This window comes from Silurus meridionalis, chromosome 8, assembly GCF_014805685.1.
Source record: "Silurus meridionalis isolate SWU-2019-XX chromosome 8, ASM1480568v1, whole genome shotgun sequence".
Lineage (NCBI taxonomy): Eukaryota > Metazoa > Chordata > Actinopteri > Siluriformes > Siluridae > Silurus > Silurus meridionalis.
In genome coordinates, this window is record NC_060891.1 from 20,484,999 (window position 1) to 20,509,198 (window position 24,200).

Below are 24,200 nucleotides of genomic sequence, written 5' to 3' on the forward strand. Positions count from 1 at the left end.
AAATAGATATTGGGATTCTTTGTATAATAGATAGATATAACCAATGTGTTGTCCATGGAACCCTCAAAGAACTCATGAGGGACAAGCAGAACCCTTAAGGCATCCTCGACTTTAAGTACATGACATATATTGCATTATAATTAATATATGAAGAATCACATTATACAGGATGAAGTAATTATTATTTAAAAAGAAAGAAAGAAAACGTCACAGGGATTCTTATGGTTTCCACTATTAATACCAATACAAATCATTAACTACTAACCATTAAAACCATTACCAAATAGTTTCAACTTAGGTAGGAAATGTGTTTATGTTCCGTCCTCCCTGTATACTATAATGGAGATTCCTATATTAGTGTATGGAGTTCATAAGGGAGCCATTTTGGAAATGAGCCCATGGGTTTTCCCCAAAAAAAAGTCCCGCCCCTATCGCTGGAAGGCGCACCATCATCATCATCATCATCATCATCAACAACCTCTCAACGGGTTCAGCACACTGAGACGGAGAAAACGCGCGCGCACGAACACACACACACACACACACACACACACACGCCGGCTTGTGTCAGCTGGACTTGCTGAAGTACAGTGGAGAACTCGATCTGATTGCACGCAGTCCTACATGGCCTGGAGTTAAAGAGTCGCCCACTCAGAGCTGGAGGGATTCACTGCACTGCACTGCACTGCACTGTGGCCGGTAAGTCTCAACTTTCTCTCTGCGCTTTCTCAGAGTTCTACTGCAAACAAAAGCATCGCCCTGGTCTTCTCTTGTCCTCACTGAGCTGGAAAAGAAACCCAAGCTGTGGGTTTAAAGATCTTTCATGCTTAGGACCTGTTTTAAAAAATTGATTTTGCTAAATAATTACAAAAAATAAGTTACTTTTTTTTTTTTCATTTACTTTTTTCAGTGATTTTAGGAACACACTCCTATATAACTTTATAATTAGGCTACTTTCTTTTCCATACCCTGTCCACATGAAGACCACACTGAATCCACATTGACATATTGTATACTTATAATAGCTTGAAACTTTTAAAGGTCAGATGAAGCCTATTTGATTCAAGTGGTAATAGTAATCAATAATAAAATCCAGTATTAAATAATAACTTTTTGTGAATTCCATCAGTATAACGAAACTGTGTTTTTAAAAACCGCTGGAATAGAGAATATGTGTAACTTGGATGTTCTCTTGCAACACCTCTGGCCAGATGTTGTGGCTGTACATTTCAATTAAATGTTTGAATTCACTTTGATCTCCAGAAAAAAAAAAAAGAAAATGAATAAAAAAGCTGCTAAACTGTATATTTCCTTGCTGCATAATTATATACGTATATTGTGTAAGATATAATGTACATAATTGGACTTGAATTGCCTTTTGGATTCAGTATTCGAAATGTACTTTCAGGAACCTCTTGCACTCCAGATTTGATTAGAGACGATGTATGACATCTAGCAGAGTAGAAAAAAATGACAGATACGTTTTCCAGAGTTGGAACAGAAATGTAAAGAAAAAACAAGGATGAATGTTAGAGCTCAGAAGAGCGTAAAGCTGCTGAGAGGATACAAAAGAGGGCGGAGGTGCTTAAAAAAGCAAAAGCAGGGCATACATGCTATTAGAGGAGATTTATATCATGTTTAAATAAGGGGGTTAAAAAATTGGACGGGTGTCATTTATTTTAATTCCACTGTTAGTGTGTTGGAGTATGATCTGTTTTTCCACTGATGCAGAAATATCTGCAGAAACTACCCCATGAATCAAATTGTGCATAATACATGTCTGCTTTTTGTTGTCGTACAGGTATTTAAACTTTTGCACTATTCACTCCAGCTGACTCAGTGTTTTTGTAAGTATTGACTGGTCTGATCGAGATCTTCAAAGCAGACACTTGTTCCTAATACTTTTGGTTTGTTTGGGTTTTAGTGGGCGTGTGTGCTTTCAGGAATTTAAGAAAACACTGAGTACTGCATGCTCCATATGATATCAAGTAAACTAAGAGTGGTGTGTGGACACTTTTAGAATTTGTTGACACTGAAAGACATTAGTCTAGAAAATACCCTTAAACACTGAGTATGATTTCTTCCAGATTAGGAATTAAGCATGTTGGATCCTAACTGAAGAGGCAACCTTCAAATATAACAGTTGCTATATTCACTAACAATACATGCACAGTTTCTGGAATACCAAAGTTCATATCTTCCAGGCCCTAATATTAATGACTGCCAGTACACCTCAAGATGAAACCTGACAGGCATCAGCATGCACACACTGGCAGCAGCAGCTTGGGTACCTCCCCAAACTGTCTCTTAGAAGCTTTTTTTTTTTTTTCCTTCTGATTTTGTGTATTCTAGCCGTTTGGTTTTCCTCAAATTCATGTTCAAATCAGCAGGGCTATGCCATGTGAGTGCTTGAATTGCTTTTAAAGTCATGCATAAAAGTGTAACAAAATTTGATGCAATTATCATTTGGGCCAATCGAGTGCCTTTATGCCGTGTCTAATGTGATGCGAATCTAATTTATACATTGGTATGAAAATTTGCTACTCCACTGGGCTATTGGTAACCACTGGAGGGACGTTCTCCTCCATTACAGGGGTGTGCCTGTGATAGAGGGGAACGTTTAGCAAAAACAGTCCAGTTCTCCATCGCCGTGAATAACTAAAAAGCATCTGACCCTCATAATAAGATAAGCAACTTTATATGTATGATGAGTTCACACATCTGCTTGTTTAGGTGTTATTATTTTTTTTATAAAAGCACATCTGTTAGGCAGAGGGTGGATGGTGGATGGCACTTATAAATAAAAACATCATTGTTTATAAGGTTTAAGGTTGTTTTTGTAAGGAAGAATTTTGGAAGGATTTTTTCATGTCAGAGCTTTGCAACAGTTCTTTAGACATTCCTTTAAGCTTTCCCACATGCATGGAGGGATTTTGTGGTTTCTTACTAACATGACAAGCTGTGTTTTTTATCTGATTAACTTTAAGAAAGATTAATGGAAGATTTTAGAGGGTGTTTACCCTCTAACCAGCATTACCATACAGGGATTAGGGAAACATATTTATTGCTAGATAGATATTCTTCCACTACAGTAGCATGAAACTTTTAGAATTGATGCCAAGTTGCATTAAAGCTGCTCTTGTAGCTTGTGGTGTCCTTAAATCTGTCATTCTAAAAAACATGTGTTTGGACATATGTGTGCATGTGGTGGTCAAGTAAGGGGCTTGTCATTTATATATTGAACATTTAGCAGCCCCAAAACTACTACCACAACAGACCAACAGTAAAACTCTCTCTGTATTTATACATCTGCATATGTTTGTGTTTTTTTCTCTTATCACCTCCTACATGCATTCAGATGCTCTTCCTCTGTTTGACACTTCAATGCTTTTTCTGGTCCTAAAGATGTGCATGTCCTAAACACAGAGTGCCCCCGTTGTTTCACTAGATAATCTCAGCATGGATGGGTATTGAAGAACATTGTAGGCTGAATCCAAGGCTATAATCAGAAGGACTGTTCTGTGCTCATCCCAGGACTTTACCTCAAAATGCATGCACATTTCTGCACTTTTCTGCACATTTTTAAAATATGCAGCTGTGAAAGTATAATGATTTACACTCGCATAATTTAATGTCGCCTAGAAGAGGATGGGTTCCCTTTTGCGTATGGTTCTTCTCATGGTAATACATTGCTCAAATGTATTAATAAATACTTTATAAGAAATAAGAAAATGCATTGAAATTGAACAGTCAGTCTAAAACTCCTTTCTGTTAAAGCCTGCACTGCTTTGTGACATTCAATATTGACCTTGGAAGTCTAGTCCCATTCAAAAGGTTGCAAATGTTCCATTTTGATCTTATCTGTTACAGAATTTTGGGTGCATGACAGATTAACAAGCTGTGGGGGTAAAATAGAGGTAAACTCATACTCGTTTATACACATTATCGTTTTTTTGTGATTCATGTTTAACAGAAGTTCTTCAAGGATTGTCTATCTTTTGTAGTAAAACGATGAAGCTGCTGTTGGCTGTGGCCTCCATGCAGATGCTTTTGGCTCCGGTGTTCATGGTGAGTGATGTGACAGATTAGAAACTAGTGTGAGTCATGGTAGAAGTTTCCAATAAAATTTGCCTTTGTTTCAAGCTATATATATATATATGGCAAATGTTTGACATGCCATTAATCTTGTTCACGTCTTTTAACAAGTGTAGTTACTACCTGCATAAATTGCGTGTGGTGTGTTCTGGCTTGTGTATCAGCTAATGGCCAAATGTTTTAAATTGTAACCTTTTTGTATTGAAATATCTTCAAAAATAATTATATAGATATTTTCTACTATGATAATATTTCTTCAAATGCAGTGGACTGGTCAAATGAAAGTATTTCTGTTTTTTTTTTTATGATGCACATGATAACCTCAAAGTGATCGTTGCGTTTTAGGTGCCGAGTGCTGATTACTGGGGCGAATGGGGGCCGTATGGCGAGTGCAGCCGCTCGTGTGGCATCGGTGTAACCATGAGGACGAGACAGTGTGTGAGTCAGCGGTAAGCAGACGGCTCTCATGCACATAATTGGGCAGCATTGTGTCTGTAAATGTCTGTATGTTGGAGAAAGATCCCTGGGTGTGTCATTGCAGCCTCAGGCACACATTTGTTTTTAAGGACATATTTTTGAAATATTTATTTTTTCACCTCATCCAAGCTGACATAAAAAAATAGAACTATCGCATGACAGCATGTTTTGAGATTCTCTGACTTTGACACTCGACTCATGCATGCTTTCTGAAAACAAAAAAATGTTGTTTAAAATGACCTAAGGTCCTCAAATCCTTTGTCTGCTTCCCGGAGCTCATTTTCCATCAGGGTTGAATGTGGAGTAAGATAAAGGCAGGCGTTTCCTGGCTACAATACATAATAATGAATACGCATTGCAAGGTTCTAAAGAAGAAATGAAGTTCGTGCATATTTCTACATTCTGCATAGACCTTCCACAAAACTCTTTCAGATATATAACCGAGTAATAACATCAGCAGCTTTATTTCTTTAAAGGAACCCTGGTGCTTGTTAACAAGTTTTGTTTTGATCGTACTGTCACTGTTGCAGTCTTTAAAAGTTGCGATTTGAAAACGCTTCTGTGAGTTCAGCATAGCGTTGTGCCCATAAATCTTGCCCGAGTTGGAATCTGGCTTGCATGTTCCCTCTTGCATCTGATGATGAGCACAGTGCATTTAAGGAGGAGCCATCGTGCCTGTCAATCAAGCACTTCCCTTCCCTTTTTGTAGTCGCGTATATTACAGTAAATGGTCTTTCTGAATCACCGGTAAAAATAACCTGTGCTTCCTTTCTAAGATTAATGTTGTAACATGAACCTCAAAGCTCAAAAAAGCAGTTTAATTGCTGTTTGTGTTAAAACTGGTTCCTTATTAAAGAAAAATTCAATGGGACCAGTTGGTATGTGGTCTTCCCTCTGATTAAGTGATGCCTGTTAGGATTAAGCCACTGGGTTTGTAGCTGTATGTGTGTGTGTGTGTGTGTGTGTGTGTGTGTGTGTGTGTGTGTGTGTGTGTGTGTATGTCTTTAAATATCACACAAACGGAAAGATTGTAAAGTGTCGACATACAGATGTGTCAGAGATTCACGAAAAGAGGCATTGCAAAACCAATAGTAAAAAAAACAGCAGTTACCCAAAACTTAATGTCGCCACACACACACACATACACAGGCTTTTAGAAACAGATCCTACAGCATTAAGTGTTATTTATGTTAAGTGTGTTATTTATTTCACAAGAATAATGTACAACTATGGTACAATGTATTTTCTGCTCTTATAGCTCTAGGGTCTACAGCTAGGTTACTGATACGGAGCAAAGAGAGGAGCAGGAATTGGATCTGTGGGGAAGTGTGGCAACCTTTTTGTTGCTGTCCTTCCCTTTCCAAGTCATTTCGGAAATCAGTACAGGATTTAGTATCGACATTGCTGTCAAAATCCGTATTGGTATCGGTACTATGATCGGAATCTGTTTCAGTATCAAAATGACAATTCCTACTATAAAACCTTCCTAATCTCACTATGGTTACTTACAGCATGGACAGTAAACAGAGCATGTACTTTACTTTCATGGCATTTAGCAGATGCCTTTCTCAGTTATACAACTTAGCAATTGAGGGCCTTGCTCAAGGGCCCAGCAGTGACAGCTTTTGGTGCTGGAATTTAAACCAGATCAGAAGTTCAACATCTTATCCACTGAGCAGCACCTCTAACCCACGAGTACATGCAATACAATAAATAAAGCTTTTTAGTTTTGAAACACTCAACACGTATTGATTACACTGGCATTTTGTTGATGTTGACCTAGTTAATTAGGTCTGCTCATTTTAATCCACATCTGCCAACAGTTATAAGAACACAGTAATAACACAGTGTTATGAATCATCACTGTGACGGAATTAAAAACCCTGGATTCCCATTCTCCTGAAGTCACCAGACTACACTTTAAGAACTATGAAATAAAAATTTTCAGTTGGGCTGTAATCAGTCTTATAGACAATTATAATATGTTATCCAAGCATACATCCAATATAATTTCACTTACTCATATAAACAGTCACATCCTAGATTTCTCTGTTTGCTACAGACATCTGTGTGTGTATGTATTTGCATGTTTCGACAGTATGTAGAACCACACCACACCCATTACGAAATATAATCTCATAATTATAAATTATATAAAATATAAACACCGCTCTTTGGAGTGTATCTGCACCCAGTGGATTGCGTAAAAAAAGTTTTGTAAGTCTGTATCCACAGTTGAATTCCACCCCTGATTTATGTGCTTTACAGCAATAGGAGTGAATACATTTGCAGTCTTAAGACCTTTATATATTCATATTTTATATTTGTGAATACTTTTAAAAGTTTTCTTCTCAATATTGTAGGTTAGGTTGCCCGAAAATGAATACTTATGCAAGCTTTTGTATGCTTTAATGTAGCACTAGCATACCAGACTGACTATATATAGTATACAGTGCCCTCCACAATTATTGGCACCCCTGTTTAAGATGTGGTCGTGGACTTCTAAAAATTCTCCTTTTTTTTAAAACAACATAGAACTCAAATGCAAAAAGAGAAAATCCAACCTTTCATTTAAGTACATAACTTTGGTGGTAAAAAAATCACACATTTAGAAAAAAAAAAAACTTGAAATCATGTGTGCCACAATTATTGGCACCCCTAACAATTCCTCTGAAAAATTAAATTGTTTTTTTTTTTTTAGATATTTTTCTGTAGTTGCTAAGGTTGGTCAGGGTATCTAGGGACTTTTAATTAGTAATTCATGATTTCCTGTTTCCCTGGGGTATAAATATGACGTGACACAGAGGCCTAATTCTCTTACCCATTTGTCAACATGGCAAAGACAAGAGAACACACCATTCAAGAAAGGCAGATGTGTGTCGACCTTCATAAGTCAGGCAATGGCTACAAGAAAATAGCCACCGCCTTAACTTGCCGGTATCTACAGTCAGAGGAATCATTAAGAAGTTTAAAACAACTGGAACAGTGACAAACAAGGCTGGAAGAGGTCCCAAGTTTATCTTGCCACAACGCACAGTGAGGAGGATGGTAAGAGAAGTAAAAAAATTTCCCAAGCTCACCGTCACAGAATTGCATCAAAGAGTGGCATCTTGGGGTCACAGAGTCTCCAAAACAACCATCAGACGCTCTCTACATGCCAACAAGCTGTTTGGGAGGCATGCAAGGAAAAAGCCTTTTCACTAACACTCACAAACGTAAACGCCTGGAGTTTGCTAAGCGGTACTGGGACTTCAACTGGGATCGTGTGCTTTGGTCAGATGAGACTAAGATTGAGCTTTTGGCAACAAACACTCTAAGTGGGTCTGGCGAAACAAAAGATGAGTATGCCGAAAGCACCTCATGCCCACCGTGAAGTATGGTGGAGGATCTGTGATGCTGTGGGCCTGTTTCTCTTCCAAAGGCCCTGGGAACCTTGTTAGGGTGCATGGCATTATGAACGCTTTGAAGTACCAGGATATTTTAAATAAAAACCTGATGGCCTCTGCCAGAAAGCTGAAGATGGGTCGTCATTGGGTCTTTCAGCAGGATAATGATCCAAAACATGTGGCAAAATCTACACAAAAGTGGTTCAGCAGTCACAAACTCAAGGTCCTCCCATGGCCATCTCAGTCCCCAGACCTCAACCCAATCGAAAACCTGTGGGGCGAGCTAAAGAGAAGAGTGCATAAGAGAGGACCCAGGACACTGGATGATCTAGAAAGATTGTGCAAAGAAGAATGGTCAAAAATCCCTCTCTCTGTGTTCTCCAATCTTGTGAAATGTTATAGGAGGAGATTAAGTCCTGTCTTGTTGGCAAAAGGAGGTTGTACAAAGTATTAACATCAGGGGTGCCAATAATTGTGGCACACATGATTTCAAGTTTTTTTTTTTTCCTAAATGTGTGATTTTTTTACCACCAAAGTAATGTACTTAAATAAAAGGTTGGATTTTTCTCTTTTTTTGCATTTGGGTTCTATGTTGTTTTAAAAAAAAGGAGAATTTTTAGAAGTCCACGGCCACATCTTAAACAGGGGTGCCAATAATTGTGGAGGGCACTGTATATACAAATGTTCCACTTTTTTTATTTCTTCACTGAGAAATCCTCTGTTTGCATGATTAACAATTTTAAACACTCTTGGCATCTGGACAGTTATTTTCTTCAAACATTTAGATGAAATACATTGCCAATAGTAACGCAAATAGTACCGTAAGAGTCTCTATGATGCGAGGGGATCTTTAGGAAGGGTAAAGTCCACGGAATCTCGGAACCCCGAGATAGGAAAAGTCCCAATGAGGGTGAAATATCCACAAAAGTAGTCCTGGTATGTTCTCCTATGTGAAGTAGTAGGACAGATGATGACTGTGGGAAGAGTGACCGTTTATATAGGGCCGAGTGGAAATGGGCGCCAGGTGCTGGTACTTAGTATGATGGAGACTCGCTATGAGCATGCAGAGTGTTATGGGAAGGCGCAGCAGGCTGTACCCTGACAGTAGCAATGTTGGTTCAGTATTTTTTCACCAAAAAAAATAAGTTGCCCAACCTTTTCTCCTTTTATCTGTCTTACATAAGTTCTTCTGTTAGTGCCAAAAATGTCCAATTTGAACCTCTCTGTCCACAGAAGTTTCTTCCAGTATTTCACTGTCCAGGTTTTTTTTTTACTTTTGACAAGCACTATTATATATATATATATATATATATATATATATATTATATATACTGTATATATTTTGCTTTATGTGTAAACATCTCTATTTTCAGGACTGATGGAGGCCGCAGCTGTGTAGGACCAGATAAATCTTATCGCACATGCAATATTCAGGTATACAGTCTTTGAACCAATATGTATATATAGTAGGGTCCAGTGTAATGTTTAAACAAAGCAAGTAAACATTCTGTGTCTTAAATATTTCATGTTTACTGCTCACAAATTTTGTCATAGCAAAATGCAGAACATATCACTTCTGAAATTAATTTAAATATTCATATTTAAGAATAGAAGTGCAGTAATCCCCCGTTTATCGCGGTGGTTACGTTCCAAACGGTTACTTTTTTTAATACATTTCATTACTTTAGCATTTTAAAGCCTTTTTGCACTTCCTGTTTTATATATTTGCCTTATGCTGCTTGGTAGGACTGCCCTGAGGGTTCTAGAGATTTCCGTGAGGAGCAGTGCGCTCAGTTCGATGGCAGCGATTTTCATGGAAAGCACTACAAATGGTTGGCTTACTATGGAGGTGTGTATTTGACTCTCAAGGCTCTCAAGGCTTTACTGCACAGTATTTACACTAAGAAGTGTCTTCAGAGTGTCTCTACTTGTCTTTCAAAGTACTTTAATGCTTATGGGAACATTTGTTCCCAGAAGCGCAAGGGTTTTGTTTATTCCCATCTTGAGAAATGTAAACCTGCTGAGAACATTAACTTTTTAAGCGCCAAAGGACATTAATTGCTGTGGGATTTTGTTTTGATTTGTTAGAATATAAATTTGATCCATGATAGCTGCTTACTAAGACTCTCAAAATGTAACAAAATCTTTTTATTACTTCTTATTTATCAGGGATAAATGCACACTATTCACCTTGACTGTTGATTTCTGTAAAGCTGCTTTGAGACAATGTCTGTTGTGAAAAGCGCTATAGAAATAAACTTGACTTGACTTCTTGCATTTTTTCCTATGGACTTCATAATGTAGCAAAACCTTTTTATTACTTCATGTATTTTTAACACATTTTTTTCCAAGCATAAATATCAGCAATTGTCTCTTGTGTTTGCATTTTGTCTGACCTTCTCCAGCGGAGAACCAGTGTGAGCTGAACTGCATCCCCAAAGGAGAGAACTTCTATTTCCGTCACCGGAGCTCGGTAGTGGATGGCACATCCTGTCACCCAGGAAAGAGTGATATCTGTGTGGAAGGAGTGTGCAGGGTGAGAATCGGTGACTCAATACCCACCCATAGTGCTTTATTCTTGGTTTACAATAAAAATATTAAAACAATAAAAAAACAATAAAAATATTGTTAATTGGTATGCTTGTTGAAGGATAAAAGGTTTTGTTTTTGATCTTAATGAATTAATATCACACAAAAGATATGAAAGAATTATAATCTTTAATGAAAATATATTCTAATAAATAATCAACATGTAATGCACATGTTTTTTTTATTGAAATTTGACTTGTGAAATATAAATTATAATACATTAGTCTGAATGTTTGAGAACTAAGTGGTTATCACAATGAATTATAACTTTTTTTATATTAATTGGATATTAGAATAAATTGATTCAAAAGGTAAATTTTATATTTTGTCATTCATCAACATCACAAACCCCCACCACCACCACCACCAATACCAACTCAGTGTCTTTTTATTCATCTAACTACAAATACAAATTCATGAAATTAAATAAACCCTTACTGTGCACACTAGCGTCTAGGCTGTGACAGCATGCTGGACTCTGGGCAGCAGGAGGACGCATGCCTGCAGTGTGGAGGGAATGGTCAGACCTGCAACTTTATCAGGAACACGTTCTCCATGCGAGATCTACCCAAAGGTAACACATACAACCACATCTCTAATTGCTAGAGTTTTGTGGTGGCAAATGCATTAAATGTTTTTTTTTCTTCTTGTAAGGTTACAATCAAATGTTCATTATCCCTGTTGGTGCCACCAGCATCCGTATCGTTGAGACTGTACCGACTCGTAACTACTTGGGTGAGTGTGTGTGAGAATTTAGCTGCACTTTTAACGTCATACAGCTTAAGTGAATGGCATACCTAATGTTTATATTGTTTACTAGCTATAGTTCAATTATTGTTTTATTGAAGAGTGTCTGTAGTAGCAGCCCTGGTAGAAATAAAGTAATATTAATATTATTGATGTTTTAGTAGTACTGGAAGTGGTTATATACAAGCTGTTTCCAACAATCTTTACAGAAAAGTTGAACCCCTTTTAAAGCTAGAATCTAGTTTGTAGTATTAGAATATTTTGTAGCGTATTCCTTACTCATTGTGAAAATTTTCAGCCATCAAGAACTTGCGTGGTGAATACTACCTTAATGGGCACTGGGTAATCGAATTCTCAGGGAGCACCCCCATTGCTGGCACTATGCTTTATTACCAGAGAGGAACAGAGGGGGAAATGTCCCCTGAGACCATCACCGGTCGTGGTCCAACCACTGAGCCTTTGGTGATTGAGGTGAGAGCATTCTACCAAGTAAGGGAAGTCTAAATGTCCTGACAGTCATTCATGTTAGGAATGACCTCAAACTTTTGCTAGAGTTGTTGAGACTTTTTTCTTTTTTTCTTTCAGCTCATCACTCAAGAACTCAACCAAGGAATTGAGTACGAGTATTACCTTCCTATCAGCCACCCAATAGAGGGTCACTATTGGAGCTATGGTTCTTGGTCTGCCTGCAGCAAGGAATGTGGCTCTGGTCAGAATCAAACTTCAGCATTATTGAACATTAAGGCCATCTGAGCGTATCTGTCAGAGCATGTCAAAATTAAATCCTTGTCTGATTTAAAAAAAAATTATAATAATTAGGATGTTATTAGAGTTGAACATGATTCAGTCATTATTTTTACTGAGAATTCCATGCCTCTGTTCAGGTTACCAGTCCCGTCTGGTCTTTTGCACTATTGATAATGAAGCCTACCCTGACTACTTGTGCGCATCTCTGCCTCGACCTCTCAATAACCGTACATGCAATGAACAACAGTGTCCCCTAACCCGCAGGTAGGTGATTTTACTAGTAGCCTGTTTACCTAATTATGTGATTGAATGACAATTAGAATTACACCAATTCACAGCTTTAACATTTTTGTATTGCCAATAGATAAAATCAGTCAGAATCAGAATATTTTTTTGATCCACAGAGAAATTGTTGGGTTGCAATTGCTCACAGTAAAATTAAAGTGAAGTAAAATATTATCAGAATCAGAATCAGGTTTATTGACCATGTGTGTTGACACACACAAGGAATTTGGTTCCAGCTGTTTGTTACTCTCAAAAGTACAGACATAAATAAAAACCTATACAAGACAAAACAGACACGACAAGACAAAAACAGACTATACAAGACAATACAGACAATATGAGACAGTATAGACAGTGTAAATAATAGGGTAATAAATAGGGATACAGACCAGTAATGTACATAAAGTGTGGGAGTGCATGGTAGTGCAAATGACAGTATTGTGTGCCAGGCTTATATACATATTATGTTATATATTAAGTATAGATGATGTACAAGCAATGAATTTCCAATCTTACTTTAATATACTGTATGAAATGTGTAGCAGCAGTAAAACAGATGGCAAAAACAAGTCAGAAAACAATGATATAGTTATAAAAGTTATTGTACATGTAACAGGGTTTCTTAAAAATTCTAAAATCTAAAAATGTAGGCATTGTTCTATGTCTTAAAAACTATTAAGCAGGTTTAAATTTTCTGGTGTCTATATAACGCTATCTCTAATGCTCATTGAAAAGGTGTTGTATTTATTTTGCTAGTCCAAATATAATTTGCTGTATTACGACTACAAATGGATTGGCTTGTACCACAGACATAAAACGGATTTTATTTTTCAGCTATGGAGAAGTGTAGCAAAACTTGGCTTGAAAAAATTTCAATCCTGGGCTTAAGGCCAGTCGCTATCAATGTATTAGTGTATGTTGTGATATAGGTCTTAAATTCAATTCCTAATGGTCTTAAAAAGGTTTTAATGACATTGTGAAACCTGCAGAAACCCTGTGTAATTGCATGTGTATTGCACAATTATTATTAATATTATTGTTATTAGTATAGCACTAAAGTTACTGCACATAATTGCCAAAGGTATTAACATTATATAAATGTGTCATTAAAAAACCTATAACTATATCTATATCTATATTGTCTATATCTATATTAAACAAGTTCCATTGGTCTAATTAATTTCCTTTATTTTTAGGGGGCAACACTACACAATATGTAAAATGATAACTTAAGCAAGTTACTGCACTGATATTGTCTGTCATTAGTGGTGAACCACTTTTTCTAAGAAATCTCTTGATGTATTGCTCCTTCTATAAGGATGGCGTATGTGTATCGACCACAAATATGGACACCCAAGGAAACAAGACATGTCTATGTGCAGGTGTACAGGTAACACAGCATGAGGAAAGCCACAGCAGCAGAATGCGATCTTAAACACTAACTGATGTCGAACTAAAGGTGGCTTTAGGGTTTTTTTAGGGATTGATGAGTTCATGGCTGTAACCCTATATCTCTCCATTGCACATATGAAGTCTCTTTCATGCCATGTCAAGATGCCAGGCTTTCAAGGACTCATAAACTTTTAGTATTTACAGAGCTTCCTAGAAAATGAGATGAGTTTGGGGTTAGCCATGGACCACTCTTTTACACATTCTCCATGCTTCTATAGCATCTCCCCAAGAGCTCATAAACCTTATTAAAGCCATGACATAGTTCCTAAAGACACTGCCATTATCACTTTATATGTTTAATGGTTTAATGAGTAGTCACACAAGTCACGCGTGTTTGAACTCTGTTTGTATTGATGTTTTCAATACAACATTGAAGAGTTATTAGCCAAGTGCCTGTTCTTCCACATGTGGAGATGAACTAAGGCCTGGGGCAACTGTCCAGCTCAGAGCTTTCACCTACTCCCACTGCTTATGGAATGTTTCCTCTGATTAAGAGGAACATGAATGCTATTTCTCCTTACAGTATGCTTATGTAATCCTTGTATTATGAGCCATATCATTGGCCTGTGCGTAACTTATGAACACCAGCCTTTTAGCTCTGAGCTGGGTTGCTGTCTGTGTGCTATAGAAATGCCAACTGAAATAGTTCTGGTGATTATGGGGCTTTAGGGACAGTATTTTTTGGTGTATTTTTAGTTGAACTGTAGTCTACAGATCTACTGTAGACTTTAGTGGTTATTTTTTTATAAGGCATGGCCATGAATTACAGCATTGAGGCTGTCGATTAAGCTTAACACAGGCACAGGTTAATAGTAGAGGAGCCCTGAGCTTCAAATTATGGTGAAACACTAATTATTTTAACTTACTAACTTGTTATTTGTAGACTATTATGACATAGTAGTAGTATCTCATTATTTAGACTTTGTTTAGAACACTTATTTAACTCACAATTACAAAATGTCACATATACTCTCCAGGGTTTCTGCATATAAGATTTCTCAAAATTCTTACCCTTATGTTTAAATAAGTGATGCAGAAATAAATTTGATTCAATTCGAACATTGTGGCTAAAGAAAACATATCATGGAGGGATTGATGTAATGCCATCTAGAAAAATTAGAAATCAATCATAACTACGTACTAGAGTCATTGGTATTGCTACAGGAATATCATTAGGCTGAAAAATGTGTATACTTTTCTCTCCACCAAATAATTAAATACATGCTAAGTATGATGCTTCTCCAACATGCTAAATCATGTTGCCCTAACTTTGATATCTTGTGGCCACAATTTAAATAATCTGTGATGAGTTCAGATAGATGAGAACAATGTATTGCCTCAATCTAATTCATTCATGAACATTTCTTATTTAATAACCACTGTATAACCTCAGGGGGTATGCAGTATTCTATCCACTCCATTCTATCCATTCACACTTCCTAGGCCATAAATAATATTATCTCGCATCTATAGCAGTGGCAGAGCCTGGAACTTTGCTGTTTGATGCTTTACTGAAACTATGCTTAAAAAAATCAGTTTATTTACTTAACTTGAATTGTAACCTTTTCTCTTATAGTGTTCATCAGATGATTAACCTGGAAAATTGTTGATTCATATAAACCATGACCATTCTTGATGATTTTTTAAACACTGAAACTTTATTGTTCCTAAATAATTTTTCTTTGTCTTATCTAAATTAACTGACTCATGACAATGGTCCAGCGTTCAGCTGTGTGCTGTGCTGCTTTGGGTTAGCTCTGAGGGAGCTGCATGTGTTGGAAAAGCTTTGGACACAGTTCATATTATACTCAACATTTTTGACTGATCCTTAGACTGATTTAATTTTGGAATGTGGTGTGTGTGGGTCACAGCTGGAAGGTGGGCGAGTGGAATCAGTGCTCGGTGACGTGTGGTGGGGGCACCCAGGGACGCCGTGTGGAGTGTATGTCTCACGATGCCTCTGGAAAGCGGCTGGTAGAAGAGTCTTTGTGTGAGGTTTACACTCCCAGACCTGCCAGCCAGCAAACCTGCAACATGCAGCATTGTGCACAGTACAGTGTGTCCTCATGGAGTCAGGTAAATATGCGTGTCTTTGAGTAAACTCTAATCGTGCGTTTTACATGCCCTGATTATATACATATAGAAGCATGAAATATTAGTTATAAATCTATAGGACAAGGAAGATTCTTTTATCTACGATATGGAATTGAGACTATAAATTCAGGTACTTTGTGTCCCACTATACAAATTATCATGCATAAAGATTTGTTTGGGGCTACTGATGTTGCAGTATTAAGACTTCCTGGCTGTCTATCAGCAGGGTCATAAGGTGATTTCCTGCTATTTCCTGCTAGTTTATCAAAATTCTGAGAAAACAACAGACAAACTCAGATAGCCAGAAAGAATAGAACATATTGTTGATTATTATTATTTTAGACCAAAACATAATTATAATATACATACACTATACTTTTTAAATGCTTTTGAACTTTTTTTTTTTTACATTTTAGTGCTGTCTGTGACCCTAATGACCGTTTTAGTAGTAAGAGTTTCTCTATTCCAGGTCTTTAGTTAAAGTATGTTCCCATTTCAGAGAGAAATTAGTTGAATAATGTCTTACCTTTATTTATTTTGCTCATACATATATATATATATATATATATATATATATATATATATATATATATATAGTTTTTTTAAGCCAAATAAACCATTTTTGTTTAGCTGTGCTTTATGCAAAAGAATCTGCTTCACTACAAATAAGGTTCATCTTTAGCTTTGTCCTGTGAGGTGTAATATTTTTTTTAATGGATGTTGTTCATCCATTTATGCTAATTTGAGGGCATTTATTTATGCAAATCAGTGCAGACAGGTTCAAGCGCATGAGTTTAGAACCTGTGGGATTTATTAAGTATCGGTGTGTTTATCTGTGCATACAGTATGTGAAGGTGATAAATACACATACTAAAATCCACATCTTGTTCAGCAGTCTATGTGAAAGCACACTCACCTAATTTCATTTGTACACGCAAAATAAAGTTCAGTTCTTGCAAGGATAAATATATTGCAAACCGGTACAGTGTTTAGCCTGGTATAATTTTCGTAAGCTTAGAAATGCTTTGAAATATTTCAGATGGCACATTTATTTCTATAATACAATAATATTATATAATTATGGCTATAACAATGGCGAAAATTGTGTATTCTTTTGTGTGTGCATTCCATGCAGTGCTCAGTAACATGTGGCTCTGGAGAGCAGACAAGAGAGGTGATGTGTGTGGGTTCAACAGGAAGTAATCGTGTTGCAGATTACATGTGTGCCAGTCTTCCCAAGCCTCTAAGTACTCAGATCTGTGAGATGCCTGCCTGCATAACCCGGATCGGCTGGCATATTGGTGACTGGGGGCTGGTGAGATGTACTATATTATGGCATTTAGATTTCTACCTACAATAAATGTATGTTTATATATACCTTTCTCTATCTCACATTCTCTCTCTCTCTCTCTCTCTCTCTCTCTCTCTCTCTCTCTCTCTCTCTCTCTCTCTCTCTCTCTCTCTCTCTCTCTGTCTCTCTGTCTCTCTATTTATCAGTGTTCTAAGAGTTGTAGCTCGGGGCTTCGGGAGCGGCAGGTAATCTGTTCAGACTCACAGAGAAACATTTATGGGGTGGAGCATTGTAACGCCTTTCCCAAGCCCTCTACTGTGGAGAAATGCAACATCCAGCCCTGCTACAGCCCCCAGGGTACATGCCTACCACACACACACACACACACACACACACACACACACACACACACACACACATATACTCACACACAATATAATAACACTTTATTACCCCCATTAGTTAGCTTAACGATTTAGAGCACACATACCATGCTGTACATACTTTTCACATTATATGTGCTTTATTTGTATCAAGAAACTCAGACCCACTGATATACTTATAGAAACAGAAGGTGTGAATCTCTCCCGAAAACAATATACTATATATAATCTCAATACATAGTATGTTGCTTCTTCTGTTTTTTCACTAACTGAGAAGTTGAGATTTTTTGAATTTTTTATTATAAATGCCAAGAAAGAAAGAGAGAGAGAGAAAGAGAGAGAGAGAAACTTTTAAGGGTATGACTGTGTATAGTATAACAGGAACTAACTTGTTCTCAGACATTCCACAACATTAAATGTAACAAAAAAATGATAAAATTTGTATGCCATTTTCCATCAATAGGCAACAAGAAGACATAGAAAACAAAATTGGGGTTGTCTGTTTACTTTAAGCTCTGTAAGAACTTTGAGGCTCTTTCTTGCACTGTGTATCCAACTGTGACGTCTAGACAGACATGGCCTTTTGGACCACTTTTCCAAATTTTTGTCTCATCCATGGCACAGATTATCTTTAAGCCATAAATATAACATAAATACACTATATAGACAAACGTTTGTGGAAATCTAAATATAAGGTTTGTATGTTTTTGTATTATATCCCATTTCACAACTCTATTTGCTGTTGTTATGTGCTGTGTGGAGTGTGTTTGTTGAGATTTGTGCTCATTCACCCACAATAGTAAAGTCAGGTACTGATCTAGGTGAGGAGGCCTATGGTGCAATCAGTGCTGCAGTTCACCCCAAAGTTGTTGAGTAGGGTTAAGGACCAGTCAAGATCTTTTACTCCAAACCATGTAAAGCATATCTTGATGGAGCTGGCTTTGTGCACAGGTGCACTCTCATGCTGGAGCAGGTTTGGGACTCTGGATTGGATAAATTGGGTGTCCCAATATTTTTGTCTGAATAGTGTATGAATAATTTTTTTTTTTAGATGCAATCAATGAGCCACTTCATTAATTAATTTTGGATGTATGTATAAAAAATGGATGATGTACATTGTGACTCATAGCATTTTTGTTGTTCTGTTGTTTATATTAACAGCGGTACCCAGCATGCAAGACACAAGAGGTTATGACAACACTATTTTCGGTTTCTACCCCTACAATCCTGAAGAAACCACCACAGGTTCCCTTTTGATCTTTCATCCAGCTGTGATTCGCTTCTTACATCTCAGTTTCTTTGCTCTCCTTTTGTTTTGTTGCAGCAGTGCACTACATCACTCCTTGGTCTCTGCACTAATTAACTGACCCTGACTACCATGTTCTTCTGTCTGTGTGATCAAAATAGTTTAGAGGCACTCAACTGTGGCATTTTTCCGCTCTCATGGGCTGATCAAGTCATGCTTCAGCAGCTTCTGGGGTTGTCGTTTTGTGTACTAGCGCTCTCGAAATGAAAACGTTTCAGTTTACTGTAATTAAAATATTATGTGTTATACCGCATGTTTTATCTCTGTCTTTTGTTCTGTCTGTTTTGTGCTTGGCCCATTCCCTTTATGAATGCGTCTAATAGTTTCACTTTCTCTTTATAGTTTCACAATGCATCACTGTCTCGATTTGCTTTTTTAAAAAAAAAAAAGATTATTCAGCATTGCAATCCAAAACTTATTGTGTGTCTGTTTCTTTGTTTCCCTCACACCACCTCCCTTAGTTCTCCAGCGGGATGTTTCTTACTGCCATCAGACTGCGTTTGGATGTTGTCATGATGGTGTGACTCCAGCCACTGGACCTCATGGCCAGGGATGTTACCAAACATCATCCTGTACCCACACAAGGTACACAAGAGTGCAATAAATATTTTATTCAACTATAAAATTTAATTTTTTTCTAATTATATATAAACAGTCATGTGAAAATGGAAGTACAACCTCTTTGAATTCTGTGGTTTTACATATTAGGACATAATAAAAATCATCTGTTTTTTAATAGGTTTTGTTTTAAAATTAGGTAAATTCAACATCACGTTAAATTTTGCAGGTGTTTTTTGTTTTTATTTTAGCTTTTTAATTTTTAGTAAAATTTAAAAAAAGCAATGAATGAAAAACTGAAAATATCTGCTTCCATATGATTGAGAGGCCAAGTAGCAGCCAGGTGCTGCAAATTAAATGCAGCAAATCAACAAGTGTGTCCACCTCTGTAAAAACTACAAGTTTTAGCAGTTTGCTGGCCTGGAACCTTTATGTGTGTGGTAACCAGCTCAAGGAGAACATCACCAATTATCTATTATCCAATTGTTGCAGCCCATTGATCTGAAAAGGGTTATAAGGCCACTTCCAAGCAATTTAAAGTTTTTAACATTATTAACAATATTATTTTTATATTATAGTTTTTTTTTATTATTATATATTATATATATTTATTATAGTTTAAGTCCAGTGAATAACCTAAAATGGTACAAAGGAAAAAAGTAAACTGCCAGAGGGGAAAATTATTCTTTTTTTAATTATGTACACTATAATTATGAGGTTTTTTTAAGGAAAAGAGTATTGCGTTTACAACTTACAGCTGTTTTACAGCAATGGAAAGCAAACTAAGCCTTGATAGTCAATGCTGATAATGTTTACAATTGTATCTTACTTACTATACAATACAATATCTATACAATAATGTTTGAACGGGCTGTATTACTACACCCTCTTAAGAACTATTTCGACATTATTGTACTGCAGTAGTATATTGTATATAGTAAAAGTAGTATATTGATCTCATAATGGCAAGAAATACGCAGTTAACACAGGAAGACAGGCAGACCATTATAACCCTTAAAAGTGTAGGTTTTTACTTAAAAAAAAATTGGCAAAGAAAGCCTAAGTGTCAGTGAATACAATTTCCTGCACCATCAAAAGGCACTGACAGTAAGAAGTCTGGCAAACCCAAAGCCTCAACAGAAGACAATTTTTTTAAAGTTAATTTGCCTGATAGGCAGCTCACAGGACAACAGATTTAAGCACAGCTTTACACTAGTCAAAGTGCGTGTCACTTTTAACTGTGAAAAAAAGACTTTGAGGTTTAACAGGTAGACTGTCAGTAAGAAAGCCAATGCTAAGATGGAAAAATAAGAAGATGAGACTTGCCTGGCCATAAAGCACTGGCACTGGACTACCAAAGTCTAGAAGAAAATCTTATGAACTAACTTTCACCTTTTCCCGTTAGGGGTCGCCACAGCGGACCATCCGCATGTTTTGATTTGGCACGTTTTTACGCTGGATGCCCTTCCTAACCCAACCCTTCCCATTTATCTGGGCTTGGGAACGGCACTAAGGCTTGTGCAACCTTAGCGGCGCTCTCACCGCTGCGGCCCCGGTTCGATCCCCGGTCAGGGAACCGAACCCGGGCCGCAGCGGTGAGAGCACCGCATCCTAACCACTAGACCACCAGAAACCTAAGAAAATCTTATGGACTGATGAACCAAAATCTTCGGTTCTTTAAGCAGGGTTTGTGTACATCGTTGAGACACCAACTGCCAAACATAGAGAAGTGAGCATGATCAGCATTTTTCAGTGCCATACAATACATTCTGGTATAAACCTAGTTGTTCAGGGGTTCATGCTACATCGACAATAACAAAAACATACCGTCAGGCTGTATTAGAACTACTGTAATAGAAGAGAACCCTAAACTCAGAGCTGTTTGGATTCAACTGGACAGAAGGGCGAACCTAAAACTGAACACACTTCTACAGCAGTGTTGGGAGGAACCTTGCAAATATTTAATCATTTGATTAATTGTAGAGTTTTTACCTTTTTAATATATCTCATATGCATTCCTGTTTGTGATTTCCTCCTGCGCTGTATATATTTCACATCTTTCAGGTATGGCTGTTGTCAGGACAGTGTGACTCAGGCACATGGACCCAATAAAGAGGGTTGTCCAGAATACGTTCCCTCTGTCCCCACTGTGAGTGTTTGCTATTGTTAATGGATTATTCTGTATAAACATGGTCTCTATCTTTTCTTGATGCTATTCTGTCTCTTTCTTTTGTCTCCTCAGACAGAACAAGAGGTCTGCAGCAGGTCCAAATACGGCTGTTGCTTTGATGGAGTGGCCTCAGCTCGGGGTACTAACGGAGAGGGCTGCCCTATTTCACCTGGCAGGGGTTAGTTACAAACATACAGGATGTGGCACTTTGATTCATTTTTGTAAAATATAGACTCCTTTAAACATAAATACATATTACATATTATACTTTTATATTTATTATACTTTATATTATCACTTTTATACATACTAAAAGTGATCAATAATAAACAAAATATGCCAATACTGTAAGCACATTTTCAAAATTAACAAATGCTAAGAAAGATGCACTGATTATGTGTTTCTGTGTCTCCAGCTCAGCGTCCTCCATGTGATCTGCCCCAGGCGGTTGGATTGTGTGATGAATGGACTGCTCGATATTACTATGACCCTGCCTCGTCCCGCTGCGTACACTTCTGGTACGGTGGCTGCCATGGCAACAGCAACAACTTTGCCACTATAGAGGAGTGCCAGCAGACATGCCAAAACCATAGGCCCGTCACCACATCATACAGCACCGTCACGCGCCAAATCTGGCCAGGTGCCAACACGTCTCGGCATTCCCGTCATCATTGGGTGCAGTCGGCGGGGCGCAGGCCAGCACCAGAGACGTGCAGTCTAGCAGCCCTAATAACAGGTAAGAGTGCTGTGCAGGAGCCCTTTAACCACACAATGCCCTGTGTACCAATCTGAGGAGCCTGACACTGCTCTCTGCTCTCAGAGGTGGCCACATACACACACACACACCAGACACATTCACACAATCTGGTCCTTTTTCCTACACAAATATTAATACTTATGTCCAGTTTGGATATTAAGAGCACAATACACAGGATTTACACACAATCCCAGAATGTACTGTGCGCTGCAGAGTCACCCTTATCATAGCTATTAATTCAATATTTTTTTACAAATTTAGTAGTGTAAAACAAATATATTATTAACTTGGTTAGGTGTAAGCCAATTACACTAATTTTTTGTTAGCATTCTCTAGCTCATTTTAGTCAAAAAATGTACCTGCAATATTTTTAAATATGCAATTCCCAATTTTCAGTAATGTCCTGTCAATTTTTTTACAGCCTGGTTTGGTGGATGTAGAGTAATTCTGTCTTACCAAATTATAATAAAAAAATTATTTTCACTAAATATAATGACCAAATTGTGGCTACGAATTGAAATCAGGTCATTAAGACTTCATGTCAATTAATTAATTAAATAGACCGTGTAAACGGTGCTGACCCTGTTCTTGAGGTTCACCTGGAAGAAAGAAACATTTCTTGAGAAAAAAAGGTAAAATGTTAAAATATCAGTGATTAATTTATTATTAGAAATAATAATAAAAAAAACACCTACATGTAAATCATTTTTAAAAAAGAATTTGAATGAATATCAACCATTTTCTGCATCGATGTTCACAAAATAAATTCCTGCATGTGTAAACACTGAACTTGTTTCTCAAAAAGATCACACATTAATACAAACTGTATATAGTTATTTCATTGCAGCTTTGGTGCAAGTGTTTTTTTTTTACATATAGTACATCATAGGGATGGCTTATAGGCCCGCTTACATTTGTACACAACTTTATCATGGTCAACACACCCAACACATTTGCTCACTGGCTCTGCACACCTAATTTGCACAGAAGATGCTGCCTATAATCACTGCAGCCCTGTTGGACATTTGGAGCTTTCTGGGACTGGTGCATTTCTTCTTTTGTAGATTTTTGCCCATTCCTCCAAATTTGCACTTAAGTTTGTGTTTAGTGTGTTAGTGTTAGCCTAGCAGTTTAGTCCTGTTGAATTCTCTCTCTCCATCTTCTTCTGTCTTTGACAATACTGTGTACGTGTGGTGTATTCAACGGCCTCTGTTTTTACTGATGTCATTCAGTGCATCCAATAAAGGAGACTGCTGTGATGCCCCACCGTTGCTGGATCTGTTTGTGTTTCTCCCAGGTGTGTGTGTTCTAGGTGTGGGGCAATATGAATACACTTGCAGACTTCAAAAGTGAGAGTAGATTTGTGGAATAAAAACCTGATCCACACTGGCAATTATATTTCAAAGGGGTAGTATTTGTGACAACCGGACAATTTTGCCCCACCCTTACTGCTGACTTCTGCTTACCTCAGATACATTTATGTTTCTCACAGCAACTTGTTTTTTGCCCATTACCTGTAGACTAATATATGTTTTATATTTTGGGCTGTATTCACTCTACCATGGTTGCCAGATAAAAAAGCGAAAAGCATCAAAGACTATTTTTAAAGATGCTTTTTTTGAAAACCTTATAAACTTCAACACAAACGAGGTTCTAAAAGATAAAAAAAATCCATGAAGAGAAAGTAAAGACTTTTTTTAAAATTGCAGTTTATATTAATTTTCTTTGCTGTCAAAAATATTTAGACAACAAAACAGTAAAGTCTACAATAATATGAAAAAGTGTAAGTAGTAAGATAGTTAGCACTGAAATAAACAATAGGCCAATACTATTACATTGAAAATCTCAGTTGTAATTATATTA

General features: G+C 37.2%; 1 protein-coding gene across 1 annotated transcript in view; it reads left to right on the plus strand.

Moving 5' to 3' along the window:
• Nucleotides 1–476: 476 nt before the first annotated feature.
• The window catches only part of paplna (papilin a, proteoglycan-like sulfated glycoprotein), a 31,383-nt gene continuing 7,659 nt past the window's right edge, over nt 477–24,200 (plus strand). The window contains exons 1-21 of the mRNA XM_046854943.1: nt 477–699; nt 3,871–3,917; nt 4,005–4,068; nt 4,441–4,544; nt 9,332–9,392; nt 9,705–9,807; nt 10,364–10,494; nt 10,998–11,121; nt 11,202–11,282; nt 11,593–11,765; nt 11,880–12,003; nt 12,179–12,305; nt 13,645–13,716; nt 15,650–15,854; nt 17,008–17,187; nt 17,370–17,520; nt 18,708–18,791; nt 19,314–19,437; nt 21,475–21,559; nt 21,653–21,758; nt 21,996–22,368. Coding sequence (XP_046710899.1) covers nt 4,012–4,068; nt 4,441–4,544; nt 9,332–9,392; nt 9,705–9,807; nt 10,364–10,494; nt 10,998–11,121; nt 11,202–11,282; nt 11,593–11,765; nt 11,880–12,003; nt 12,179–12,305; nt 13,645–13,716; nt 15,650–15,854; nt 17,008–17,187; nt 17,370–17,520; nt 18,708–18,791; nt 19,314–19,437; nt 21,475–21,559; nt 21,653–21,758; nt 21,996–22,368 — 2,465 coding nt within the window. The 5' untranslated portion in view covers nt 477–699; nt 3,871–3,917; nt 4,005–4,011. The remainder of the gene's footprint in view (nt 700–3,870; nt 3,918–4,004; nt 4,069–4,440; nt 4,545–9,331; nt 9,393–9,704; nt 9,808–10,363; nt 10,495–10,997; nt 11,122–11,201; nt 11,283–11,592; nt 11,766–11,879; nt 12,004–12,178; nt 12,306–13,644; nt 13,717–15,649; nt 15,855–17,007; nt 17,188–17,369; nt 17,521–18,707; nt 18,792–19,313; nt 19,438–21,474; nt 21,560–21,652; nt 21,759–21,995; nt 22,369–24,200) is intronic.